The sequence below is a fragment of the Lepus europaeus genome, chromosome 10 (assembly GCF_033115175.1).
Source record: "Lepus europaeus isolate LE1 chromosome 10, mLepTim1.pri, whole genome shotgun sequence".
Lineage (NCBI taxonomy): Eukaryota > Metazoa > Chordata > Mammalia > Lagomorpha > Leporidae > Lepus > Lepus europaeus.
Genome location: NC_084836.1, coordinates 79,864,240 through 79,887,493, shown reverse-complemented (window position 1 = coordinate 79,887,493; position 23,254 = coordinate 79,864,240). Strand labels below are relative to the sequence as shown.

At 43.6% G+C, this 23,254-nt stretch overlaps 2 protein-coding genes across 2 annotated transcripts in view; one reads left to right on the top strand and one right to left on the bottom strand.

The window, feature by feature from the left end:
* XRN2 (5'-3' exoribonuclease 2) overlaps positions 1 to 7,914 on the top strand; it is an 80,079-nt gene extending 72,165 nt beyond the window's left edge. The window contains exons 29-30 of the mRNA XM_062203793.1: positions 3,756 to 3,894; positions 7,362 to 7,914. Coding sequence (XP_062059777.1) covers positions 3,756 to 3,894; positions 7,362 to 7,427 — 205 coding nt within the window. The 3' untranslated portion in view covers positions 7,428 to 7,914. The remainder of the gene's footprint in view (positions 1 to 3,755; positions 3,895 to 7,361) is intronic.
* Positions 7,915 to 13,563: 5,649 nt separating this feature from the next.
* Positions 13,564 to 14,963, bottom strand: NKX2-4 (NK2 homeobox 4). Its single transcript, XM_062202249.1, has 2 exons — positions 14,489 to 14,963; positions 13,564 to 14,198 (listed from the first exon to the last, which is right to left on the bottom strand). Exons 1-2 carry the CDS (start codon positions 14,946 to 14,948, stop codon positions 13,564 to 13,566), a joined length of 1,095 nt encoding a protein of 364 aa, XP_062058233.1. The 5' UTR covers positions 14,949 to 14,963.
* Between the last annotated feature and the right edge of the window lie 8,291 nt (positions 14,964 to 23,254).

Below are 23,254 nucleotides of genomic sequence, written 5' to 3'. Positions count from 1 at the left end.
GCAGCGCGCTACCGCGGCGGCCATTGGAGGGTGAACCAACGGCAAAAGGAAGACCTTTCTCTCTCTCTCTCTCTCTCACTGTCCACTCTGCCTGCCAAAAAAAAAAAAAAAAAAAAGTGGAACAGCTGGGACCGGAACTGGCGCTTTGGTAGAGAATGCTGGCGTGGCAAGCTGCAGCTAAACCCCTGCATCACAGCACCAGCTCTTTACCACTTTTTACCATGAAACTTCACTGACTCAAGCTTGAAAGAATATTTACTCTGAGCGTGATATAAATAAAGCCACGGGGACTTCAAAGAAAGTAAAGGATCTACTTCCACTCCTTTCTTCAGTCCCATCAGCTTTCCTTCCTTCTGTCCGCATAAAAGTTTCCTAAGATCATCATTGTCCTTTTCCTTGCCCTGATAGCCATCATTTTCTGTTCTGATTCTACTCTAGCCAAGTACTAGTATTACATCAACTGACTTTGTGAACCCAGCTGATTAGGGACAAGTTTTATGGAGTGTTTCTTGGTTTAATCCTAATCAGATATGTAAAATCATTCCTGAAATTTAAATGTGAGCATATTTGAATTCTGTCTTACAGATAGATCTTTAATTGTGGTCATTTAAAAAAGAAAAAAAGCCACAACCATTCTGGCATCCTAAACTTGTCCTTCATTGCATATTAGGAACTATATATTACATCAGTCATTTCTGTAACACTCATCAGACCACCCATTCATTCCTTACAAGTCAGAGACTGACTTTGCTGAGAAGTTACAACTAGTAAGTAGTTGAATTCTTTTTTTTTTTTTTTTTAAGATTTATTTATTTGAGAGGCAGAATTACAGATGGAGGGGGGAGGAGAGAGAGAGGGACAGAGACAGAGAGAGAAGAGAGGTCTTCCACCAGCTGGTTCCCTCCCCAAATGACTGCAATAGCTGGAGCTGGGCCTGTTCGGAGCCAGGAGTTTCTTCCAGGTCTCACGTGGGTGTAGGGGCCCAAGCACTTGGACCATATTCCACTGCTTTCCCAGGTGCATTAGGGAGCTGGATCAGGAGTGGAGCAGGTGGGACTCAAACTGGCAGCCATATGGGATAACCGACAGTGCAGGCGGAGACTTAGCCTACTATTCCACAGCGCCACCCCAGTAATTGAATTCTTAAAGAACTAGGTTTTATGGGTCCTTTTGCTCAGTACATTTCCACTAAGTGTTTGTTGAGAATTCTATTAGAAAAAATTTTTGAATGTTTCTTTTTTAAAAAAACCACACTGTGTTTCATGAATTACTTCTTACTTTGAGGTGGTATTTATAGCCCATTATTGATTCATTTGATTTAAGACTACCACAAGAGGCAGGTTTCTTTCTAGTGATTTGCAAGCTAGCTAATTTTTAACCCATGCATGTTGAACTCTGTTAGCTTTAAAAACTCGGATTTGCCATATGTGTAAACTAAAATCCAGAACAGTTCTTTTAGGAACTTAAGAATATTGTTGCCATCCATTGATATCAAATTTCTCAAATAAGTTATCTCAGTAACTGCTAATTTTAAAAAAGATGGGTCAGGTATTTAGGCACAGCCTTTAAGATACCACTTGAGATACCTGCATCCTTGAATTCAAATTCTGGCTCCACTTCTACTGATCCACACCCAGGGAGGCAGTAGGATGGGTCAAGTGCTTGGGCCCCTGCCACTCACTTGGGAGACCCAGGTTGAGTTCCAGGCTCCTGGCTTGGCCTGGTTGAGGCATTTGGGGAGTGGTCCAGCAGATGAAAGATCCCTTTTCCTCTGTCTATATCTCTCTCCCTTTTAAAGAAAATTAATTAAAAAAAAAAAAAAAAGATGAATCAACTTGAATGCTTCCATCCTAGATCTTAAAATATTTTCTTAGTAAACTTCAGTTCATTGGTATTTGCCAATTAATATAATTAGTATAGAAATAAGGTAAGTTTGTGGAAAATAAAGGCCTTTTGCCACTAACAAAAGAGGATACTAGGTGTTATTCTTACTTAGTGTTATTCTTACTTAGTTCTTTCTGTTTAAGTTTATTATTAATGATTATTAGTAATCTTTTCAAGCAAAAAGGATAGCCATGTATTTTTAAATATAAAACGTAAAACATGTTAAACTACATTTATAGTATAATTCCTGGCAGCGCATTGTCCTGAAACTTGCTAGGGTGATTTTTAGCATTACAAGACTACAAAGGAAAATTGAGCAGAGTTCCTGTGAGAATTGCATCTTGGGGGTTTTGCATCAGTTGCCCTGTTTTGATGACCCTCATTGGTCACAGTGGATGTTTTAACCCCTCCCTCCTGCAGAGGCCAGAATGGGCCCTTCCTGTCTCTGTTCTTGCTAAAACAGACGAGGCATTCTTTGTACTAATAACCTGAAAAATAATTAAAAGCCCTAAACATACACATTTTTCTTTCTGAAATACAGTCTTTTAATTTTATTTGGAATCACTTACAGTGAATTATATTGTTAGAACTCTGGTTGGGACCACTAACTGTAAAGAATAGCTTTGGCCTTTCTAGAGTCCTTCAGAGAAAGCTGAGCCATCACACAGAAATAACTGTGTGTGTGTGTGTGTTTGCGCACGTGCGCTAAGAAGGCAAGCTTCAAATGAAGGGAGGAGAATAGGGGTAGAGCAGACAGATTCAGGTTTGAATGGCTGTGAGAAGAATGCATCACCCAATGAGCCCAAATTCAGGCTTTTTTCACAAGAAGTGAAAATCATAGGCTGATTATAGCTAATACCAGCTAGTTAGCTCTTTAAAGTTTCATTGAATTCCTTCCAACATTTTCAGTGGCTCCCAGTGCTTCTAATGTTCAAATGTGCTGGAGCATTTTGCTTCTGTTTGTTCTTTCTGGACTAGAAATGGAAGTTAAGGCAAGTGCCTCAAGGAGAGGGTTGCATCTTACATGGTCATGCCTTTAGAAGTCCATCTTTGCTACATTGTGTATGTGGCAGTTTTTAATTATGATTTAATACCTTATACCTGTTGCTTTGTATCTGCAAAGTTAAAAAAGGCACTTGAAAACAATTAAAACATTTCTTTCGACTAGTCATCTGGGACAGCAAACTGGACTATAATAGCTGTTGAGTCTGTGTTCCCATGTAAACTGTACACCAAATGCCAGTCAGCCCATGCCAATTAGTGCTCATGTTGCTAGGTCACCGTGGTCAATTGAAAGCTGCATCAATAGAACTTGAAAAGGTTTCCTCCCGATCAGACCTTCTGACATATTGAGCAGAATAATGGATGGGAAAAAACAGCCAAGTCCCCTACCCTGGATTCAAAATACTCAACAGTAAGAATTCATTTGCAACCTGCAATTAACTAGAAAGAATGGATCCCAGGAACGAGTCTGGACATTTTTAAAAATAAAGCCTCATTCTCCTGCCTTACACATGTTTACTCTTTGGATAGCATCATAAATGTAGCCAACTTGGTGATCTTGGTCTAAATTTTTAAGTGACTAAAAAGGAAATTGCACAGTTGAAAATGAACAGCATATTTTTTTAAAAGCCAGACCTTCTGATTTAGTTGCATGTAAGCACCCTTTTTGATACATGCATGCTGACATTTCATATAATACACTGGACTCCACTGACTACAGGACATAACGGCCACTGTGCTACTGCATTTCCTGGTGACAGACCCAGGCAGGTTGGGTTGCCCTGAGGTTTGGAGATGAAACCTGCCAGTTGGAGACTTTGTACTGTCACAGACTTGACTTCTAACATAAGCATGGGACCTTTCCACAGAGGAGTCGGGGCTGAACCTCTGCTGCCATGGAACCGGATGATCCAAACCCAGAATGCAGCCTTCCCGCCAAACCAGTACCAGATGCTAGCCGGGCCGGGCGGGTACCCGCCCCGCCGAGATGATCGCGGAGGGAGACAGGTAATGCTGCGTGGGTTGCAGGGCGGAGAGTGGGCTGCTCACTTGGTGGTTCTCTGTGCCTCCCGGGGCGCTCTTTCCCTACCAGGTTTCTAGAGAAGATACTGATAAAGTAGCTCAGTTTGACTTGGGTCCATCCTTAAAAAATGTGTGTAAGGTAAGTAACTACCTCCCTGAATAGGTTACAGTTTAAAGATGCTGAAGAATTGCCAGCCCCAAAGCCCTTCTTACTGTGTGTAGTGGATCTGTGAGAATGAGTGCAGGTATGGCAGTTACCAGAACACACTGTTTTTCCTTTAAAGATTGCTCCTCAATAAAACCTGCATCCCTCAAATAGATGTTAAGTTCTTAGAAGCTGAAAGTAAAAATCTGCTTTTATCATCTTTTGAATCCTCTGTCTTGATTCACCTGCTATCCCTCCTCAAGGAAGGAAAAGTCTCCTTGCTAATTCTCCGTGTGTGTTTCTCCTGAATGTAAACAGCTTTACCAGTGAACGAGTATCAATAACTCATCCGTTACAATGGATGCAAGCTTTGTTTTCTTCTCTTTATAGCCGCATTTAAAACTGGGGTCGGTTGGACGTAATTTTCTCCAGCAATTTGGCACCCCGGCCAGTATTTCTGCACTCGCTAATCAGATGCTTGCTAAGGAACACGATTGGAATCCGCAGTGCAGCGTGCCGTGTTGGTGGCGTTTGGCACCCACGGTGATGTGAAGTGCTTTTTAAATTGCTTACCTGCCGCTGCCTGCAGGCCTCTTGCAGTGCTTCACTGAGCGTTCATTTTCTACCTCGGGTTCTTCCCAGGTGCTCCTTGTAATGGAAGACCTCTGCTGACAGCTAAGGAAAACCTTTTTAACACTTTTTTTTTCTTTTTACATATTCTTAGAAGTCTTTCCTTTTTACAAGACAAGATTCATTGTAAATAGTTAATGCTTTCTGAGAGGATTTTGTGATCATTCATTAAAATCAGTTCATAGAATTCAGCTTTGAATTCTTTCAACTCAAGGCCTCTAAAAATTACAGTAGTAAGTGAGCTCGTTTATGGTACTGGGTTCTGTTTGACACAAGGCAGTTTTAATAATGAGCATTTTTTTGGGCTGGCACTCTGGTATAGTGGGTAAAGCTGCCGCCTGCAGTGCCAGCATCCCATCTGGGTGCAGGTTCAAGACCCAACTGCTCCACTTCCCATCCAGCTCTCTGCTATGGTGGAGGATCACCCAAGTATTCTGGTCCCTGCACCCATGTAGGAGACCTGGAAGAAGCTCCTGGCTCTTGGCTTCGGATTGGCGCAACTGTGGCTGTTGTCATTTGGGGAGTGAACCAAGACCTCTCTCTCTGCCTCTGCCTCTCTTAACTCTGCCTTTCAAATAAATAAATAAATAAATCTTTTTTTTTTTTTTTTGACAGGCAGAGTGGATAGAGAGAGAGAGACAGAGAGAAAGGTCTTCCTTTTTGCCGTTGGTTCACCCTCCAATGGCCACTACGGCTGGTGCGCTGATCCGAAGCCAGGAGCCAGGTGCTTCTCCTGGTCTCCCACATGGGTGCAGGGCCCAAGGACTTGGGCCATCCTCCACTGCACTCCTGGGCCATAGCAGAGAGCTGGACAGGAATAGGGGCAACCGGGAGAAAATCCGGCACCCCAACCAGGACTAGAACCCGGTGTGCCGGCGCTGCAAGGTGGAGGATTAGCCTGTTAAGCCACGGTGCCGGCATAAATAAATCTTAAAAAATAGTAACATTTTTCAAAGGAGACATATACATACTTTAAAAAATTCTTTTTTAAATTCATTTATTTGAGAGGCAGAAGGACAGACAGGGCTGTCACTTTCTGGTTTACTCCCCAGTCTCTACACAGAGCCTGGAGCTGGGAACTCAAGTCTGGGTTTCCAAGATGAGACTTGGGCCATCATTGCTGCCTCCTGGGTCCGTGCTAGCAGGAAGCTGGAGTCAGGAGCAGAGCTGAGTATTGAACCCAGGCCCCCTGATATGGGATGCAGGCATCTTCACTGGCACCTGCCACAACCGCCTGCCGCGAGGAGGATGTGTCTAACTGGTGGGACCCCCAGTCACTCGTTTCCCAAGTAAGAAACTGCCAAGCCCTGACATCCGGGCAGTGTGGCACAGAGCTGGGGACCGGCTGCCTGGACAACTGATCCTGGCTTGTCATATTTCTTGCCTTCTACAAAGGATCTTCCCTTAAAGGAACCCTGCTGTTACAGGAAGTAAAACACTTATTTAGAAGATATGAACCAGTTGGTAAATTTATGATTCTTTTAGGACTTTCTGGAAATACATTCCTTTTTCTCAGTCTTTTATACTGAGGTACTTTCTATGAAATCACAATTGTTTGGGCACTATTAAATTACCCAGGTTCATTATTAAAAACAAAGAACCGGCCGGCGCCGTGGCTCAATAGGCTAATCCTCCGCCTTGCGGCGCCGGCACACTGGGTTCTAGTCCTGGTTGGGGTGCCAGATTCCAGTCCAGCTCTCTGCCATGGCCCGGGAGTGCTGTGGAGGATGGCCCAAGTGCTTGGGCCCTGCACCCCATGGGAGACCAGGAGAAGCACCTGGTTCCTGGCTTCGGATCAGCGCGGCGCGCCGGCCGCAGCACACCGGCCATAGCGGCCATTGGAGGGTGAACCCACGGCAAAGGAAGACCTCTCTCTGTCCACTCTGCCTGTCAAAAAAACAAAACAAAACAAACAAAAAACACAAAGAATCATGTAGCTTCGTTGTTTTTAGTAAAGTTCATATTCCTGAACAAGGCCTTAGCCTACATTGTGGCCTGGAGGGTCCACAGTATTCATCTTACCATCTAAACTATTGAAGTGCTCTGAGTAGCAAAATAGAGGATTCCACTTCAGAATCCTAGACAGGGTATGATCATGGAAGTGGTGCCACGTTCATCTTTGCACAGAAATGTCATTTGTAAGCATACTAGGATGTGTTATAGATGTCGCTATTGATTGTTTATAAGATAAATAACCATAGCGTGTTATTTAATGCTCCACTACTTACTGCTCTACAGTTAGCTGCTCTGGGACTTGGAGCTGATGCAGCAAGCCCTTGCTTTGGTTAAGCGAGTGGTTTCCCTAGTGTGCTGTCTGGGGATGAGGTGGGCCCTATCCCTGTGTGACAGGAGTTACTGCTGGGGTGGTGGGAAGACTGAGGACCACTGTCCACACGTTTACACAGTAGCTGTGTTTCGCTGTCTGCATTTTAGGCAGTTTCTCAAGGGATTGTTCAGGATTGTTAGGTTAGTTTTCAGGGGTAACGTGTGCTTGCCTCCAGTTTTGCTGTGTCAGAGCTCTGGATCAGAGCCCCTGTTTGTGGGGACTTTGCATGTGCTGTGCCTTTAAAACATACTCAGCTTTATGATGTGCCTTTCCTTAGAGGTGTAAAGTTAATTCCTTTGCAAGGGTGTTAGTGCAGAAAATAAACTCTTTTCTTCTTTTGTGTGTTTTCAGGGATATCCCAGAGAAGGAAGGAAATACCCTTTGCCACCACCCTCAGGAAGATACAGTTGGAATTAAGCTTTTGTAAAGCTTGCCCAAATCCTTTCATCATTCTACCGTTTTATGCTATTTGTGGAAAGATTTCTTTCTCAAGTAGTAGTTTTTAATAAACTACAGTACTTTGTGTATTTCTTTTAACTGTGTATATTTCTACTGATCTGATCTCACTGTTTTATGTTGCTTTCCTAAGGTGTGTGTTGCATAATACAGTGAATCTGAATTTATTACTGCTTGTAAAACATATTTGATGGGATAGGAGTACCGATTTTTCATTATGGTTAAAAGTCAAACCAGCTGTGAATTTCAAAACACAGTATATTCTAGATCATCTAAGATCCATGCTGATTTTTAATGCACAAGAATTAGGTATGAACTCTTGAGCTGGGCCCCTCAGCATACTAGAGTATATATTGTTCAGTATTCCTTTGGAAACATTTCATTGATGTATTTGTCTAACAGAAATTTCTGGACTTTAGTAAAAAAAAATTAAACTTTAAAAACTCTGGTCTGTTGTGTTGTTATCTTTACAGTATTCCCACTTTGAAAATCTTGACCAAGGATGTTGTTTTAAAGGCTCTTTTGTAGAAAACAACTTGTTTCTATAATTAGATGTCAAAAACAAGTCAGGGAAAAAGTAGGTTTTAAGAGAATATAGTCAGTAAGTCTTACATTTTTTGCAAATTAAGGTAGGGTTGTGCTCAAGTTTTGAGCACTTGTTTTAAATCTTCAAGAAGATGAAATGTTAAATTTACAACTAAATGTTCTAAACAATATTTACATTATTTCATAAGCAGTTTCAGTTTGTCTTTGCTACTAAGCACACTGTTTCTTAAATATTACATTTGGAGCTCACACACAGCACATTCATGGGCATTTCCATTTGATTCCAAAACAGATTTAGTCACATGTGTAAAGACTTGCTTTCTTTCAATTTTTCCATCCATACTAAGAAAGTAAGGTAAGGCTTCAGTTTGACCCTCTGATCCAGGGCACTCTCCTGCTTTAAGTTTCAAGGAAAGCTCACTTGTTAATCTTGGTCTGAGTGGCAGAAACCCCACCTTAACCTTGAGTAGGAAGGTATTTTGAGGCTGTTGAGTTCATTGCTAGTGGTGATGTGAATGGAGCAGGAGCCTTTATTGTGGAGACAAAGAGTCCCCATTAGGAGTCACCCCCACAACCGTTATAAATTAACTTCACTCTAGAGTGATAATGCCTTGTGTTGTTCAGTTTCTCTTAATTTATCTTCCAAATATTAAAAATGCATAGCCACCTAATTATTGCATGGTCTAGAAGAGCCCGTAATTGTCCTGTGTCTAGAATCAAAGGTACCCAACCCACACCTGTACCCTTCATATTTTCTCAAACCTTTAGTTTTATAAGCTACCACGAGACTGACTGAAACTCAGTTTTTGACAATATTCGAAGCGTGGTGAAAGTGTCTAGGCAGAACTGCCTGAATGATGAGTGACAGCATGAGATTGCCTCTGCGAACAGGTGGCTGGCTGGTCCCTCCGTCCTCCATCTCTCTCCAGCTTGTCCGGGCATTGGCATCTTCCAGAAACAATGCCCCGTTTGTTTGACAAGTAAAATGCTTTCCAGAGCTTCAAGTCCATACTGTGTCCACCTATACGTCTCCTTCGAATTCTGATGTCAAATTAAGCAGGCAGTTCCCGGTAGTTCATATTATCTTTAAATAGACCACATCTCCCATCCACTCAGCTCGCACGTTAAGGATTTTTTCTCAAATCTCAGCACCAGAAACAGCTTGAGTACTGTGACACTGGGGGCCGGCGAGAGCAGCAAACGATCAAAAGAGGTGAGGGACTGAAGTCCAAGACCGCCTCCACCCCGGGATTAGTTGCCATTCAGGTTTACAAAGGCGAATTGGGTGATGCGGGGAGCCGGGGCGGTCAGGTGCGCGGGGGCGGGATGGATGGTGACGGCGACCGAGCAAGGCGGCACGGGCCGACTGGCTGCTTCTCGGGAGTCACAGGCCCAGGTCCTCGCCCTGTGGGGACGGGAAGCGCTCGGCCCTCGGCGCACGTGGGGCTCCGGCGCCACGGTCTCCCCTGCGCCTCGCCCGGGGCTCGCGTGCGGGCGCCGCACCTGCTCCGCAGACCCCGCCAGGCTGCCCGGGAGCCCCGCGCACGGAGGCGGGCGAGCTCGGACCTGGAACCTCTGGGGCGGCATTGTGGGCAGCATCCTCGCTCCGTTCCCTGGATGCGGCGCCGCTCCTCAACGCGCCCGGTGGCATTGTCTCAACTGCCTGTACAAAGGCTGCAAGGAATTAGCGGACGCGGACTTCCTTCCCAGGCTACCGTTATGAAGTTCGAAGTCTGAAAATGACCGAGTTTACGTCACTTCTAGACGCTCCCGGGCAATCAACTTCTCCGCGGGCAGAGTGGCGGCCGCGGCTCACCCAGAAGGCTCGGGGAGCCGACTCTCCCGAAGCCAGGCTCTGCTGGTGACCGACTGCGCCGTCAACGAATGGATGAACTCACAAACCGCCGATTCTCGATGGATTCCCCCCAGCCCCAGCCCGCCCCCGACTCTGAATGCCCGCGTGCCTGGTTTCCCACTGCCGTAGTAACTATGCAATGAGGGCCACTGTGTGCAGTGGGACGGGAGCTGCTCACTACTGCCAAAAATAGTTAGCCTAACTTCAGTTTAGGCAACCTTGGTGGTTAGGGTTTTATTGGAAGTCACCTAAGCAATGACTGAGATAAGAAGTTACATGGCATTTGCCGTTAAATTGCTGCTCAACTTTTCTTGGACAAAACCAGGTAAAGCCCAAAAGCCTCTTCCAGAAACTTCCATGACTTCTCAACTTAAAAATATGATTTGAAACGCGATCTTGGACTCACGGAGTCATCTCGGTGACTGAATGTGTGCGCAGTTTACAGTCTGGGGCTCTTTGAACCTCCTCCAGATGCTTCGGGAAACACACTAGCAGCAGCAGGCTACTTGATGGTTTATAAAATGTATCTCAGTTCCCTGTCTCACTGGGTTTGGGGATGGCATGTAACCATGTTTCAAAAAACCGGCACCCAAATAATTAACGCACAAGATTTCACCCACAAGTTAGCCTCGTGTTCAACAGCAGGAGAATATCGTCCGGGCTTTGAATTGCATCCGAAACTTCTGTGGCCACTACAGAACGTATTATTTCTCTTAACGCACAAATTCACATCTAGAAATGCAATTGGTGTGGTCTTTTTATACTTACGGTTCACAAATTTAAGTCTTTCACCATCATCAGTATTCAATGCAGTTAACAAAGCAAGACCATGGAAGGTGCTTGTATTTACTGAACAGGATTGAGTCTCTGATTTGCTTTAAATTGAAAGTAAACAGTCACTAGCAGAAGAGTTTGAACACAACATCTGTGTTGATAGAAGTCTGTGGACTTGTGATGGTCAGGTTTTAGTTCTAAGCAGAGCCTTAAATAGAAAGCAATTGGGTTACACCCCCCACCCTTCCATATACAAATTAGCCCTCTTGTGTCCTTTAAAATTGCTCTCTCGCTCTCTTTCTCTCTCTCTCACACGCGCACACACACGCTACAATTCACAACTTACAACCCAGAGCCGCCGACTGCAGAGTACCTGCAGTCCTTGCTGCTCTTCTTCCCAACCTTGATCCTGGGTTTTGGTTTGCCGGCCTCAGTTGGAAAAGAGAAGTTAGACATCAGACATGTAGGAAGCTGTCACACTGCAGTTAGCCTTGCAGAAGCCAAGGCTTGCTGTGGCATCTGCTGAACTTTGAGGGGGCTTTGTTCTGCTCAGACCCTGCGCCAGTCCTCCCTCTTGGCGTGGAGACACTTATCCTCCTCTTCAGTTAATGAGTTTCACCTAGTCCGGCCATTCGTGTTTTTATAAAAGATCTGCAGAGCACTGACTGCAAAAGAAAAAAAGCTCTCGCTTTGCATTAGTCGGAAGGTGGAATTTTATAATAAAAACCTTTATTTCAATGCTTCAGGATTCAGACCTATTCCGAATTTCAGGATGTGCATGCATAAACTCAGTGGGTACAGAATGCTAACTCTGCATCAATTACATCTGCCTGGGACTGTACACTACTCACAGCAATGCTGAAAAGAAAAAGACGAGTCTACACCAATTACACCTTCAAAAACATTGTATAAAAAGGTGTTTCTTCCTAATGACGCTATTATTTTTGATAGTTAAATTCATCAAACTAAAGGATTCCGTGTTCTGGAAATGATTACCAAGGAAAAACTATCCATGAATTTTTTATTTTCTAAAAAATATATTACATGGAGCCTCTAGATCATAAGCTATCGTTTTTGTAGGTACTGGGCTGTAAAAAGATTACTGTAAACCATGTGGATGTTTAAACCACCTTTCTAGAAATGAAATTTCAGAATTCTGGTACAATTATGGTGGTATGCAACTTATCTAAACAAGTAATTTGACATTTGGTGTTAGAGCATTTTGAAATCTGGCATACTTTGAAATTTTTTCAAGTATGGTTGCCATTTCTAAAGTACAGCATGAGTTGAGATGTAGTGCACCATTTTTATACGAATTTGCTCAGATTACTTCTCTTTGTGTAAAATGGTTTTCAAATTAAATGTCATTGTTCAAAAATGCATTCACACTCTTTTTCCACACTCTGTGAAAAAGTGAGTTTTTTTTTTTTTAAGTTTATTATACAAAATACAGCTCAGAGAAAATGCAGGCTTAACTTCCAAAACACCTTCCTATGGATTCACTTTGCATTCAGAAAACTGCTCAGGGAAGTGAAATAAAATTTTCAACCCCAAACTGTAGTTCTAAAACTTCACTGTGTCCATGTTATTGGATTTGCATTAATTGTATAAGCTCACATTCCTCAGCTGTTTTCAGCAATTCTACTCCAATGTCAGTTATTTAAATGACTAAATCGAGTTGTGTTGTCACAGCAAGCCAACCAGTGTAAAAAAAAAAAAAAACATGAAAGGCACAGAACTCTGTACAGTTAATGAAAAAGAAATGACCACTTGACTTTTAGAAAAAAGTACTTAAGGTTCTTTTAAGTTATATTTAAATATCCATTTCAAACATAGGAAATATAAATCGGCATATTAAAGAGTAAATACATTTTCTGTACAATAAACACCAACAAAATCGGTGCAACTCCTATTAAATCCTAAACATGATGGAAAAATTATAAATATTTTTATTCTTTACATCGTGATAACAATTCAGTAAGTCACCTCATTCTTTCTCCTTGGCATGCTTTGAAAGACAGATTAGTTGATGTCGATTTTAGCCATTTCACTTGCTTGTTCTAGCACTTCATCAAGGTATTCAGATCCAGACAAGAAAATACCTCAGAGAGAGTGAATACCATATCAACAGAAAGACGGGGAGCATTTATTTTGTCAGTGGATTGGGGAGGGGGGCTAGATTCCATATAAAAAGTCATTACAACTCCTTTTTTTTTTCTTCTTTCCTTGTGGCGAGCTGCATCTTAGGGGTAAAATCTTCTTGCAGGTTAATACACAAACATTCATTTGCCAAATAATAACCAACACATTCGGAAATCAGCATCGACTTTAAAAGCTATCTCGATCCACACAGTCCATAGTTTGAGTTTCATTCCTTCGCTCCGGGACCCGAAAGGCAGCAAACGCCCCGCACTCACTTGGCTCTGCGCGCGCCGACCTTAGGCTGCGATTCAATGGACTTTCACGCAAACAAGAAAGCAATTGCACTTGCGGAGGCGGGGCCGGGGGCCTTTCGGTTATTAATCTCCCGAGATAAAATTCCACTTCGGAGAGGACTCCGTGTTAAAGCTGGGTTGATAGTTTGTTTTGCTTTGTTTTCTTTAAAGGGATACAAACACCGACAAAGTTTCCGACGTGTCCAACTCTTGGGAGCTTTGGTTAGGAACGTGGTGGACGGCAGGCCCAGCCAGCTCAGGGCCTCCTTTGGGAACTTCTGGAAGGAGGACATCGGGGCCCGATGTCCCCCCAGCTTCGTGCTGCGGCCCCTCGCCCCACCCCCTGCAAAGCGCCCCGGAGCCTTGCCCGTGTCGGTGCACTTGCCGGTCCGCGCCCGCCGCGCGCCGCGCAGGCTCGGCTTCCTCCGCGCATTACCCCCGCCCCGCACTCGGCCCGTCCGTCTGTGTACCCTGCGGGCCCGCGCCGTCACCACGTCCTGCCATAGAGCAGGTTGGCGCCCAGCACGCCGCCGCCGCCGTAGTCCCCCGCGGCCGCGTCCAGGGCCGCCAGGCCGCCCCCGGGGCCGTGCAGCGCGGGCGGGCTAGGGGACAGCTCCTCGAGCTCGGGCGCCGGCGTCGCGGCGGGCGGCTGCGGGCCGGCCTGGCCGGGCGTCGGGGTGCCCGCGCCGTTCTGGCACGGCTTGCCGTCCTTCACCAGCACGGGCACGGCCACGCGGCGCGGCGACGGCGGCGGCGGCGGCGGGGGACCCAGGCCGCCCTCCTGCTGCAGCTGCTGCGCCGCCTTGTCCTTGGCCTGCCGCTTCATCTTGTAGCGGTGGTTCTGGAACCAGATCTTGACCTGCGTGGGCGTCAGGTGGATCATGCTGGCCAGGTGCTCGCGCTCGGGCGCCGACAGGTACTTCTGCTGCTTGAAGCGCCGCTCCAGCTCGTACACCTGCGCCTGCGAGAAGAGCACGCGGCGCTTCCTGCGCGGCGCCGCCGCCGCCGCCGCCGCTGCAGCCGCGTGCAGCGGCGCCAGCGACTTGGCGGCGTCCGCGATGCCCGTCAGCGACCCCATGCTGGCCACGTTCACGCCCGCCGACGGCCCCATGAACCTGGAGACTGGGGGAGGAGGCGCGCGGTGAGCTGCGGGCCCCCCCTCCCGCTCCCCGCACCCCGGACCCCGGACCCTCTGCGGGATCCCCGCGCGTCCCGGACACCGCCAGCTCACGCCCAGGGACCCCAGGGCCACCCTCACCACCCTCACCACCGCGCGCGTCGTCCCGGAGCCCAGGACCGCCTACCCGCGCGCGCCCGGGACCAGGGCTCCTGCACCCTCGCGTCCCGGGCTGTGGCGGGAAACACCCGCGCCGCCCGCCTGCCCGCAGTCCCGCGCGCCTGGCCCCGCTCACTTGACGAGTAGCGCGGGTCCGCGTTGGCGCCGTACCAGCCGCTGGCCGCGGCGGCCGCGCCGCCCCGCATGCCGTCCGAGTAGGCGGGCAGCTCGCTCATGTTGCCCAGGCCGCCGTTGCAGTAGCCGCCCATGGCGCCGTGAGGGAACTGCGAGACGGCGGGCGGCATGTGGTAGCTGGCGGCCGCCGCCGCCGCCGCTGCCGCCGCCGCGGCCGCCGCGGCCGCCGCGTTGTGGCCCGCCATGGCGTGAGGCGGCTGCATGCCCGCCACGGCCGCCGCCTGTGAGGAGGGGCCGGGCGGCGGCGCGCGGTAGGCGGCGGCGGCCGCGGCCCCCAGGGGCGCCCCCAGGCCGGGCGGCGCGCCGTCCATGGCGCCGCCGAACTTCTTGTAGGTCTCCTCGATGGGGCTCAGGATGTCGGACACGGAGAAGGGCGTCGTGTGCTTGGGGCTCAACGACATGGCTCGGCGGGCGGCCAGCGAGGGGCGCCCGGGGCGGGACGCGGCGGCCGCTCGCTCCTCGCCGCGGCGGCGGCGCCTGTGGCGCGGAGTCGGCGGGCGCGGGCGCGGCGAGCCCCCCGGCGCTGCGGGATCTGGGGTTTATTTTAGTCCGGCGCCAGGTTTACGACAGACTCGGGGGGCGGAGCAACATCCCAAACGAGCAAACAATGGTCATTGACATTTTTTTTCTCTCGCCCCCACACCCCTCCCCATCATGGAGGCAAAAAAACACCTATATATCTTTTTTTAAAAAAACGGGGGGCCGTTGAGCGTTTCTGGGAACAGTCACCCCCTTTGCCTCCTCTCCATCCTTACGCGATCACGCACACTCGGAGGCCCGCGGCGCGGCTGGACGTAGAGGACACCGCACTTGTCCCCGTCCAGACCCGCTTTTTTTTTTTTTTTTTTCTCCCCGAAAGTGACTTTGTAGCCGAGTCCGGGGTCATTGGGGGAGGAGGGAACATGTTAAGTTTGGGGCGGGGGGCGGGGGTGCCTGGCTCTCCTCATCCTCTTCCCCCTACCAGCCCTTCGCTTGTTCCATCATCTAAAGTGTTAAAAAAAAAAAAAAAAAAGGCTCTTGGGTCCCACGACAAGAGCGCATAAAGAGAAGAGGTACAATGACCGTCCTCTGCCATTGTGGGGCTCCCTAATTTATGCATCTTTAGACCCTTAAGCTTCATTTTGCGGGCAACCAAACGGACACTTCCAAATTAGCTCAAAGTATCCAGATCCAAAGAGGAGAGAAAACACACGCACAGAGAGAGACACTGACACATAACGCAGATGCTACCTTGTAAGTATTCTGTTTTTCACCCCCTGTGGGCCTAGAGGGGGAAACACGATACACGTCGATGCGCGCTGAGATGCTGTGTGTGCAGTTTGCACCTGTTAAGGTCTTTATTGCTTTCTTTCTCTTCTCTCGCTGAAAGTCACTATCGGATTTGAGAGTTAGTCTCCTGTCACGATCGTGATCAAAAAGAGGAGAAAGAAAGAAAAAAATTCCAAATATATCTAGAGGTTTGCCATGGGTCTTTTTGTTTTGATGTTGTGTTGTTACTGGAAAAATATTGACCTGTCTAAGGAGGATGCAAAAATCAGGTGAAAGGGGGGTGGTTTCTTTCAAAAGAAATCATAGACACGTTGATTTTTAAAAAAACTTTGATCCTCTGATTTGCTAATTTACCTGCATAAGAAACATGAACTTAGACGTGAGCTCTGCCAAGTGCTGACCAAGACAAAGAATAAAACAAAAGAAGTGTGCAAAGCACAGGCACTACATTTTAAAGACAGTTTTGCAGTAAAAAAAAAAAAAAAAAAGGGAAAAATGAAGATCCAACTTCAAATTTTTCTGTCGACGGAGCAGGAGGAAGAAAAAATAAAACAAGGAGAGTGCTTTGTGAAGCAAGACTTTGTTGATTTTTTTTTTTTTTTTGGAAGAAAGAGAAGGGTCTGTGAAACTGTTTAACCTGACAGCACAAATCTTGAAGGCAAGTACAGTGATGTTGTTCCTTGTTCTGTTTGATTTCAGCCTTTGCTTGGGTTGTCCTCTGTGTGCTTAATGTTAATCACTGTTTTGTTCATTTCCATAGTTTTGCAGAGAATCTGCCTTTTCTAGTTCAGAAAAGACCATGTGGTGCCCAATGGGAAGAAAGTGACAACTAAACAAGTGTGTAGAGTGATGCTGTAAAATATATACTAACAGAGCAAACTGCAAGATTATTTGAATTGTTTACAGATGCCGGCTACTGACTTAGCAAGACTGGCACTGCTACCATTGTAATAGGATGCTACTTTTACACATCTTGCCAGAACTTGAGACACTTGAGCTAGGTCTTCATCTTCACCAACAATGGAGATGCCTCCTTATTAAAAAAAAAAAATCAATGATACACAAAGAAGCACTTATATGTGGAAGCAGTTTCTGGGATCATTCTGAAAACTCCAATTTGACTTTAAAGTTTTCAGTTTAAATTGTATTGTTTGCATGTATTTATTAGCTGAAGTGAAAAATAGAAAATCTTGTCAAGCTCTCATCAGAGACAGCGAGGTAAGTAAAAATATAATAGCCCTGTTGATGACATTTGTGAAGAAAAGTCACTTATGAACCATTTTTCAAAGTCAAACGTATTTCAGAAACAAAACTGTTATCATCATCTCCATGTTGATTAGTTCTCCAAATTGAGACATTGTTTACAACTGCAGTTTTCTGGGTGATTACTACTTCCTCTGTTTGCAGGCTGTACTTTTCATGTCAGGAAATTTTCTTTATAGAACTTTAATACAGCAACTTATAATTAGTTACACTGCACGTTACACAGCAACAACAACAAGTTGTTGTGGGGTTGGACGCTTTTGAATGATACTGGGTCCTACTATAAATCCGTTTACATCTGAAAGACTTGTGTATTAAAAAATACTCACTTTATCCTATCTGAAAATTCTCTCCCCAGAGCATCACTTTCTAACTGCATAGGGACACAATGAGCCAAATAGTACTTCTGCACTGGAGGTGAACAGTTCTGAGGGAAAGAAAAAATATAGCTACTATCTGTATCATTTCTCCCTGTTAATTATTTGTGTCTCTTTCTAGACATAAACACTGTGTAGAAGAGTCTGAAGACAGATGTAGTCTAGGGGTGGAGGCTGCACACTCACATTTATATACAGACACACATTTTAAAAATCTGTCAGCCCATTGAAGCCTTTTATCTTATTTATTTTATCAGATTATTGTCAGCTCAGATTATGAATGGAAGTTTCTACTTAGTAGATTCTTACATACTATTGACTAAACTGGATTTCACAGGAAATGATATTTCTCAGGAATTTTTCTTCTCTAAAAACAATGAGGGCATCTAAAAAAATAAAAATAAAAAAAAAAAAAGCAAATACTCCCAAAGAGGATATAGTGAGCAAAGAGGGTCCTCCTTCTACCCTCCAGCTCCCCAACTTTCCAGTTCCTCAGTCAAGAGACACTGGGTGCTCCCTGTTCTTCTGGGGAGAGCCATTTTATACCCAAGGCAGAGCAGGCTGTGTAGGATTTGGCACCTTGCCTTTTTTTTTTTTTTTTTTTTTTCTTCCCTATAGTTTAGGTTTTTCTGGTTTCACACATTGCACTGAACACTAAAAATTTAAATAGGCTGTGGCAGAAGTAGACACTCTTTCTTAGACAAAAAAATTCAGCAGGGTCCCTTGGCTCTCTGACAAACATGTGGCATTTGCTGAAAATCTTTGCTGGGTTAACCTCAGGGCCAAAAACATTTGGCAGAATTCTGCAGGAGTTTGCTCTTGTCAAGAGAGCTCTTGCAAGGGAGCCCGGGAGGAGTGGGGAAAGGTTCTGACGTGCCGTCTTTCAAGTGGAGTTCCAGGCAGCACTGAGAGCGAAGTGTTTTCTGTGCTGTCCTGAATTCCCTCCCCAAGACTAACTGCGTTTGAAAATACAACTTTCTGCTCGCCGCTCAAGAACATAAGTGCCTGTTAGAAACGAGACACTTGCTGCCCTTGTGATTAGTTTAAAATAGTTGTGAAATAATTTGATTAATAAAACTCTCATGCTGTGGGATTAGCTTCAAAATAATCTTTGCGGTTGGGAAAGAATAGAGAAACATCAAAGATAGTATTTTTGCAGAAAACTTTGAGGTTATAAAGAAGAAACATGGCTGAAACACAAAGCTGAATTGTTTTAAAATTTTTTGCTAATTTTTCCAGATCGTGAAATCTGGTTCTTCTTTTTTGTTCCCATGAAGGCTTTTTGTTTTAAATGTTTATTTCCATTATTTAAAATTTCTTACAATTTTACACTTGTATTTGCTTAACTTTGTTATTTCTCTGTGGCATGGTGATCTTTTCATTTTTTTTTTCACAAATTGCAAAATCTTTGCAATTTAACTATTCTTAAACAATGTTGAGTTCCTTTTTCCTAAGAGTCAGATATTTTAGGTTAGAAATAGTTTTCTATTTCCTGACCAACTAGTATATATTGTAGGTGAAGAGGATTATTAGTACCATGTGAGAATGACTGGTTAATGTTAAAGGCATACTTGTTCTCTAAATCATCATCATAATGAGATTCAATTAAATGATTTCTAAAAAAAAAAAACCAAACAAACAAGAAATGTCCCTTCATGCCCTAGTGGCCGTACTGGCTTTCAGTCTGTATCAAGAATGCTATTACGCTCTAGTAGATGAATAAAAACATGACAGTTCTCCAGTGTGTCACAGTTCTCTCACCCTGAGGTTGTAAGCTTGAGGTAGACAATGGAATTTTTTCTGTGTTTTAAGAATTAGTTTTTAGAGGAAGTAGTATATGATATGGGGAAAACAATGGTAATATTAAAATAATATTTTATTTCTGAATAATAAATTTCCTTGCATATCTTGCTTATCTAGAATGTTTAAAGCATGTTAGACTATGATGACTTTTTATAGAAAAAATGTCCTTTGAGTTTTAAACAAAACCATATTTCTGTTATTTTTTGTTGGGAAATAGTTATTCTAAACTCCATAACTCCATACTCATCTAATTAGGATGACTACATATAACATTTAAAAATACATACTTTCATAACTTTTTTTCTTATTTTTAAAATCTAAGAGGGTCAGTGGATTCAATGTAAGGATTTTTTTTCTCTCATACAAGTCTATTAAGTATGTATCACTGTACATTTATAAACTAATTTGTAATTATGAAAGAAGGTATCCATTTTTACATCTGAATAGGTGATTGGTTTATTTGTTGCCATGACTTGAAAGGACTCAGTTTTAGATGCCTTGGTAAATTGATTACTAAGTTGTGTTTGTTATTAAAGTTTTATGATGTACATTTTAGAATAAATAACTATGATAATATTGCAATTGGAAGATAATCTGCCCTTTTTAGTCTTTTTGTTCTTGCGTACTGTTAATATTGAGATACTTAACAGATAGTAATATTCATCTGTCTGAATTCTGGGTTGAGACTTGTGCTTAGAAGGAGGCAATAGACTATTGTTCGCCTCATAAATCAATAATTTGGCACATTTTAAGCAGTTTATTGATTCAATGAATTACATTTAAAAAAACCTTAAGGTAAAGCAGTTTTATTAATCTACTTGATTCGGTAAGTACCATAAGGAAAACCTGACAACAGTTGTCTCATACGATTTTTTTTAAATGCATAAAATGAGTCTTAAATCACAACATATCTTTCAGATAGACTTGAAAATGAATAATTATTGTCCCAAAATATACATCTTGTGAAGTGGACTAAAAATGGGATCTGATTTGTCCGCAAATCTAGTACATATTATAAAGGTTTTGAAATGAAGTGCTTAGTATAAAAAAAAATTTGATCTTCTTACTTTATAGGGAATTGTGTAGAGCTAATCTTTAAAAAGGCTATTCAAACTCTTGTTTTTAGAAATCATGGATGTTTCACAAAATTACCAAAAAACACTGGAATTCAGCCCAAAATATTAATCCAGAGAAATAAAAATTGCTTGAGAAAGTCAACATCAGCTTAAAGGGATGAATTTATCATTGGCATGCCATTAAAAACATGTAAGTGTCCAGCAGGCAAACAAGAAAAAAAAATACAATGTGTGGTGGCTACCAGAGGCTGAAGAGAGGAGGGAGGAGGGGTAGATGGGGAGGTTGGTTCGTGAGTACCAAGTTACAGTCTGGAGAGAGGAGTGCTGGGGTTGTGTTACACAGATGACTGCAGGCACCAATAATGTACCGTATATACACACATATATGTGTGTGTGCATGTGTGAATATATACATGTATGTTTTAAAGTCAAGGGAATTTTGGATGTTAGCAAAAAGAGATGATAAGTAGTTGAAGAGATAGTTATTTTCCCCCTGAGGTGGACATGGCACAAGGTACAAATGTACTGAGATGTTACATGGTACCCTCTTAAGATGTTCAGTTGTTGCGTATCAGTTTAAAATAAAAACAAGAACAAGAAAACAGAAATGTATGAACATCTGGAGTTAAATCACCTCTTCTAATGTAAAATATGCATATATCCAAAATCAATTAAAGAAAACTCAGATACCTGTAAAAACTCGGGGCCAGCCTTTGGCACCGCTGGGGATACCCACATCCTGTATGAGTGCCCAGTGTGGAGTCCAAACTCTGCTCTGGATTTCAGCACCCTGGCTGGTGGCAACTGATGGCCTGGAGACCGGCATTGAATTCTTGGCTCCCTAGCGTTTGGAAAATGAACCAGCACCTGGGAACTCACTCTGTCTCTTTCCCTCAAAAAAAAAAAAAAAAAAAAAGTGACTACATTTAAAAAAAAAAATGGCAAATCTCAATAGGTAAATGATTTTTTAAAAATTTACACAGTAACAAAAAGAAAATTTGAAACCAAACTTAACTGTTTGAAGTTCACAATTGAAATAAATCTTGAACTGTGAAAGGTGTATTAACATTTAATGTACATAAGTTCTAGCATTTGGATAATGGAATATTTTATGAGGCAATATTAATAGATTCTTTTGACACTTTATGTGCTTGTAATTATAAAAATGCCCTGAAAAATCTGAAAAGTATTTCACCAATGTTATTCTGTAAATACTCTGGTAGTGGGATGGTTCTGTTAAATGCAGTATTTGTTTAGTCAGTGGTAGTACATATTGACTGAACTACTATCAGGAACATAACTGGTGACAGACTGCCTTGATGCAGCTCTTACCAACAATTTGCAGAGATTAAAACGGTAACGGAAATGGTGGTTTACAAATCGCTTTCCAAAGACACTGGAGGATTGAAAAGAAACCTGGGGTTTCCAGTGCCCTCTGAAATCGTCTTCATCTAAAACCCAGGTTTAGTAGGTGCAAGCGTTAAGTGCTGTGCTCATGAAAAAAAAATTATGTGATATAAAGAGACTGTCTGCTCATGGATTTTATCAAGGATATCTATTCTCTACCCTTATTAAATGGAGAAATGAACAATGTTTTGGATATTCAATATACAATATGTGATTGTATTTAACTCCATAGGTAATAGATGAATACAAGTACCCAGCTTTATTCTGTTCAAGCAAATTTTATCTCATGGAGATGTTTTGACACAGAGAATCAGGAGGAATTATGTTAAGAAAAAATAGGATCTTATAAATAAGGATCTTATAAAAGAGTAGGAAGTTAAGATATGGGTATAAAATAGTTAAGTGGACAGGTCTATAAAACCTACCAAATTCTTATAATTGAGCCTCAGACTTGGTTCTAAGCTTCATAGTGGTTAACTCAGAAAGCCAGTTACATTTTCCTTATGTCTTGGAAGAAAAAGAGTCCCTGATTGTCCAGGCTCAGGAGCATTTCCTAACACTTTTCTCATGGTAGGCTTCATAGAAGGAGCACTGAATATAAAATTCTTAATAGTTCAATAGCAGATGGAGTTACTGTTTCCTAAGGTTGGCTTGTTAGACGGGCCATTTCCAAAAATACTTGAGATCTCAACATGTAATCAGCTCAGGTGGAGACCGTGAGAAGTGGGTGCAGAATGACATAGTCTAGCTCTGAACCGCGTAGTTTTCAAAGAAGATTTCACGAACCCCACAACATTGTTCAACAGTATGTTATTAGGAAACTGTTATAATGAGGCTACATATGTCACCAAAATTTGGATGTATATGTATCTGTCCTACTTTAGTCCTTTGATGCCAACTGTATGTCTAGTTTCTTCTTATAAAGCTGTCTAAATATGAAAAGACAGTAGAATCATGAACCTGCTTACTCTTTTTCCATACTAAAAATCCCCCAAAACAAATAGAACTGGAAAGAACATAAACAATTGTATTAACTAAGAGTTTAATCATGTTAACTAGGAATTTATCAAGTGGTTATGATATACTAAACAGGGTCCTGAGTGCCTTTATTATTTTTTAAAATTTATTTCCATCATTTGAAAGAGACTGAAAGATTTTTCATTTGCTGGTTTACTCCCCAAATGCCTACAACAGTCACACTAGGGCAGGCTACAGCCAGGAACTTGGGACCCAATCTGTGTCTCACACATTGCTGGTAGAAACCCAATTGTAGAGCCATCCTCTGTTGCCTCCCCAGGTGCACATCAGCAGGAAGCTGGGATCAGGGGCAGAGCCAGGGCTCAAACCTAGGCACTACGACCTGATGAGAGAGTGTCCCAAGAGGCACTACCTGCTATGCCAAATGCCCGCCCCTCCAGAGTGCCTTAGAAAAGGAGATGAGGAGTCCCTCTGATATCAGAGAGAAGAAACATTCCTGAAACGCATGATCTGACTTTAAACAGGATTTCGAAT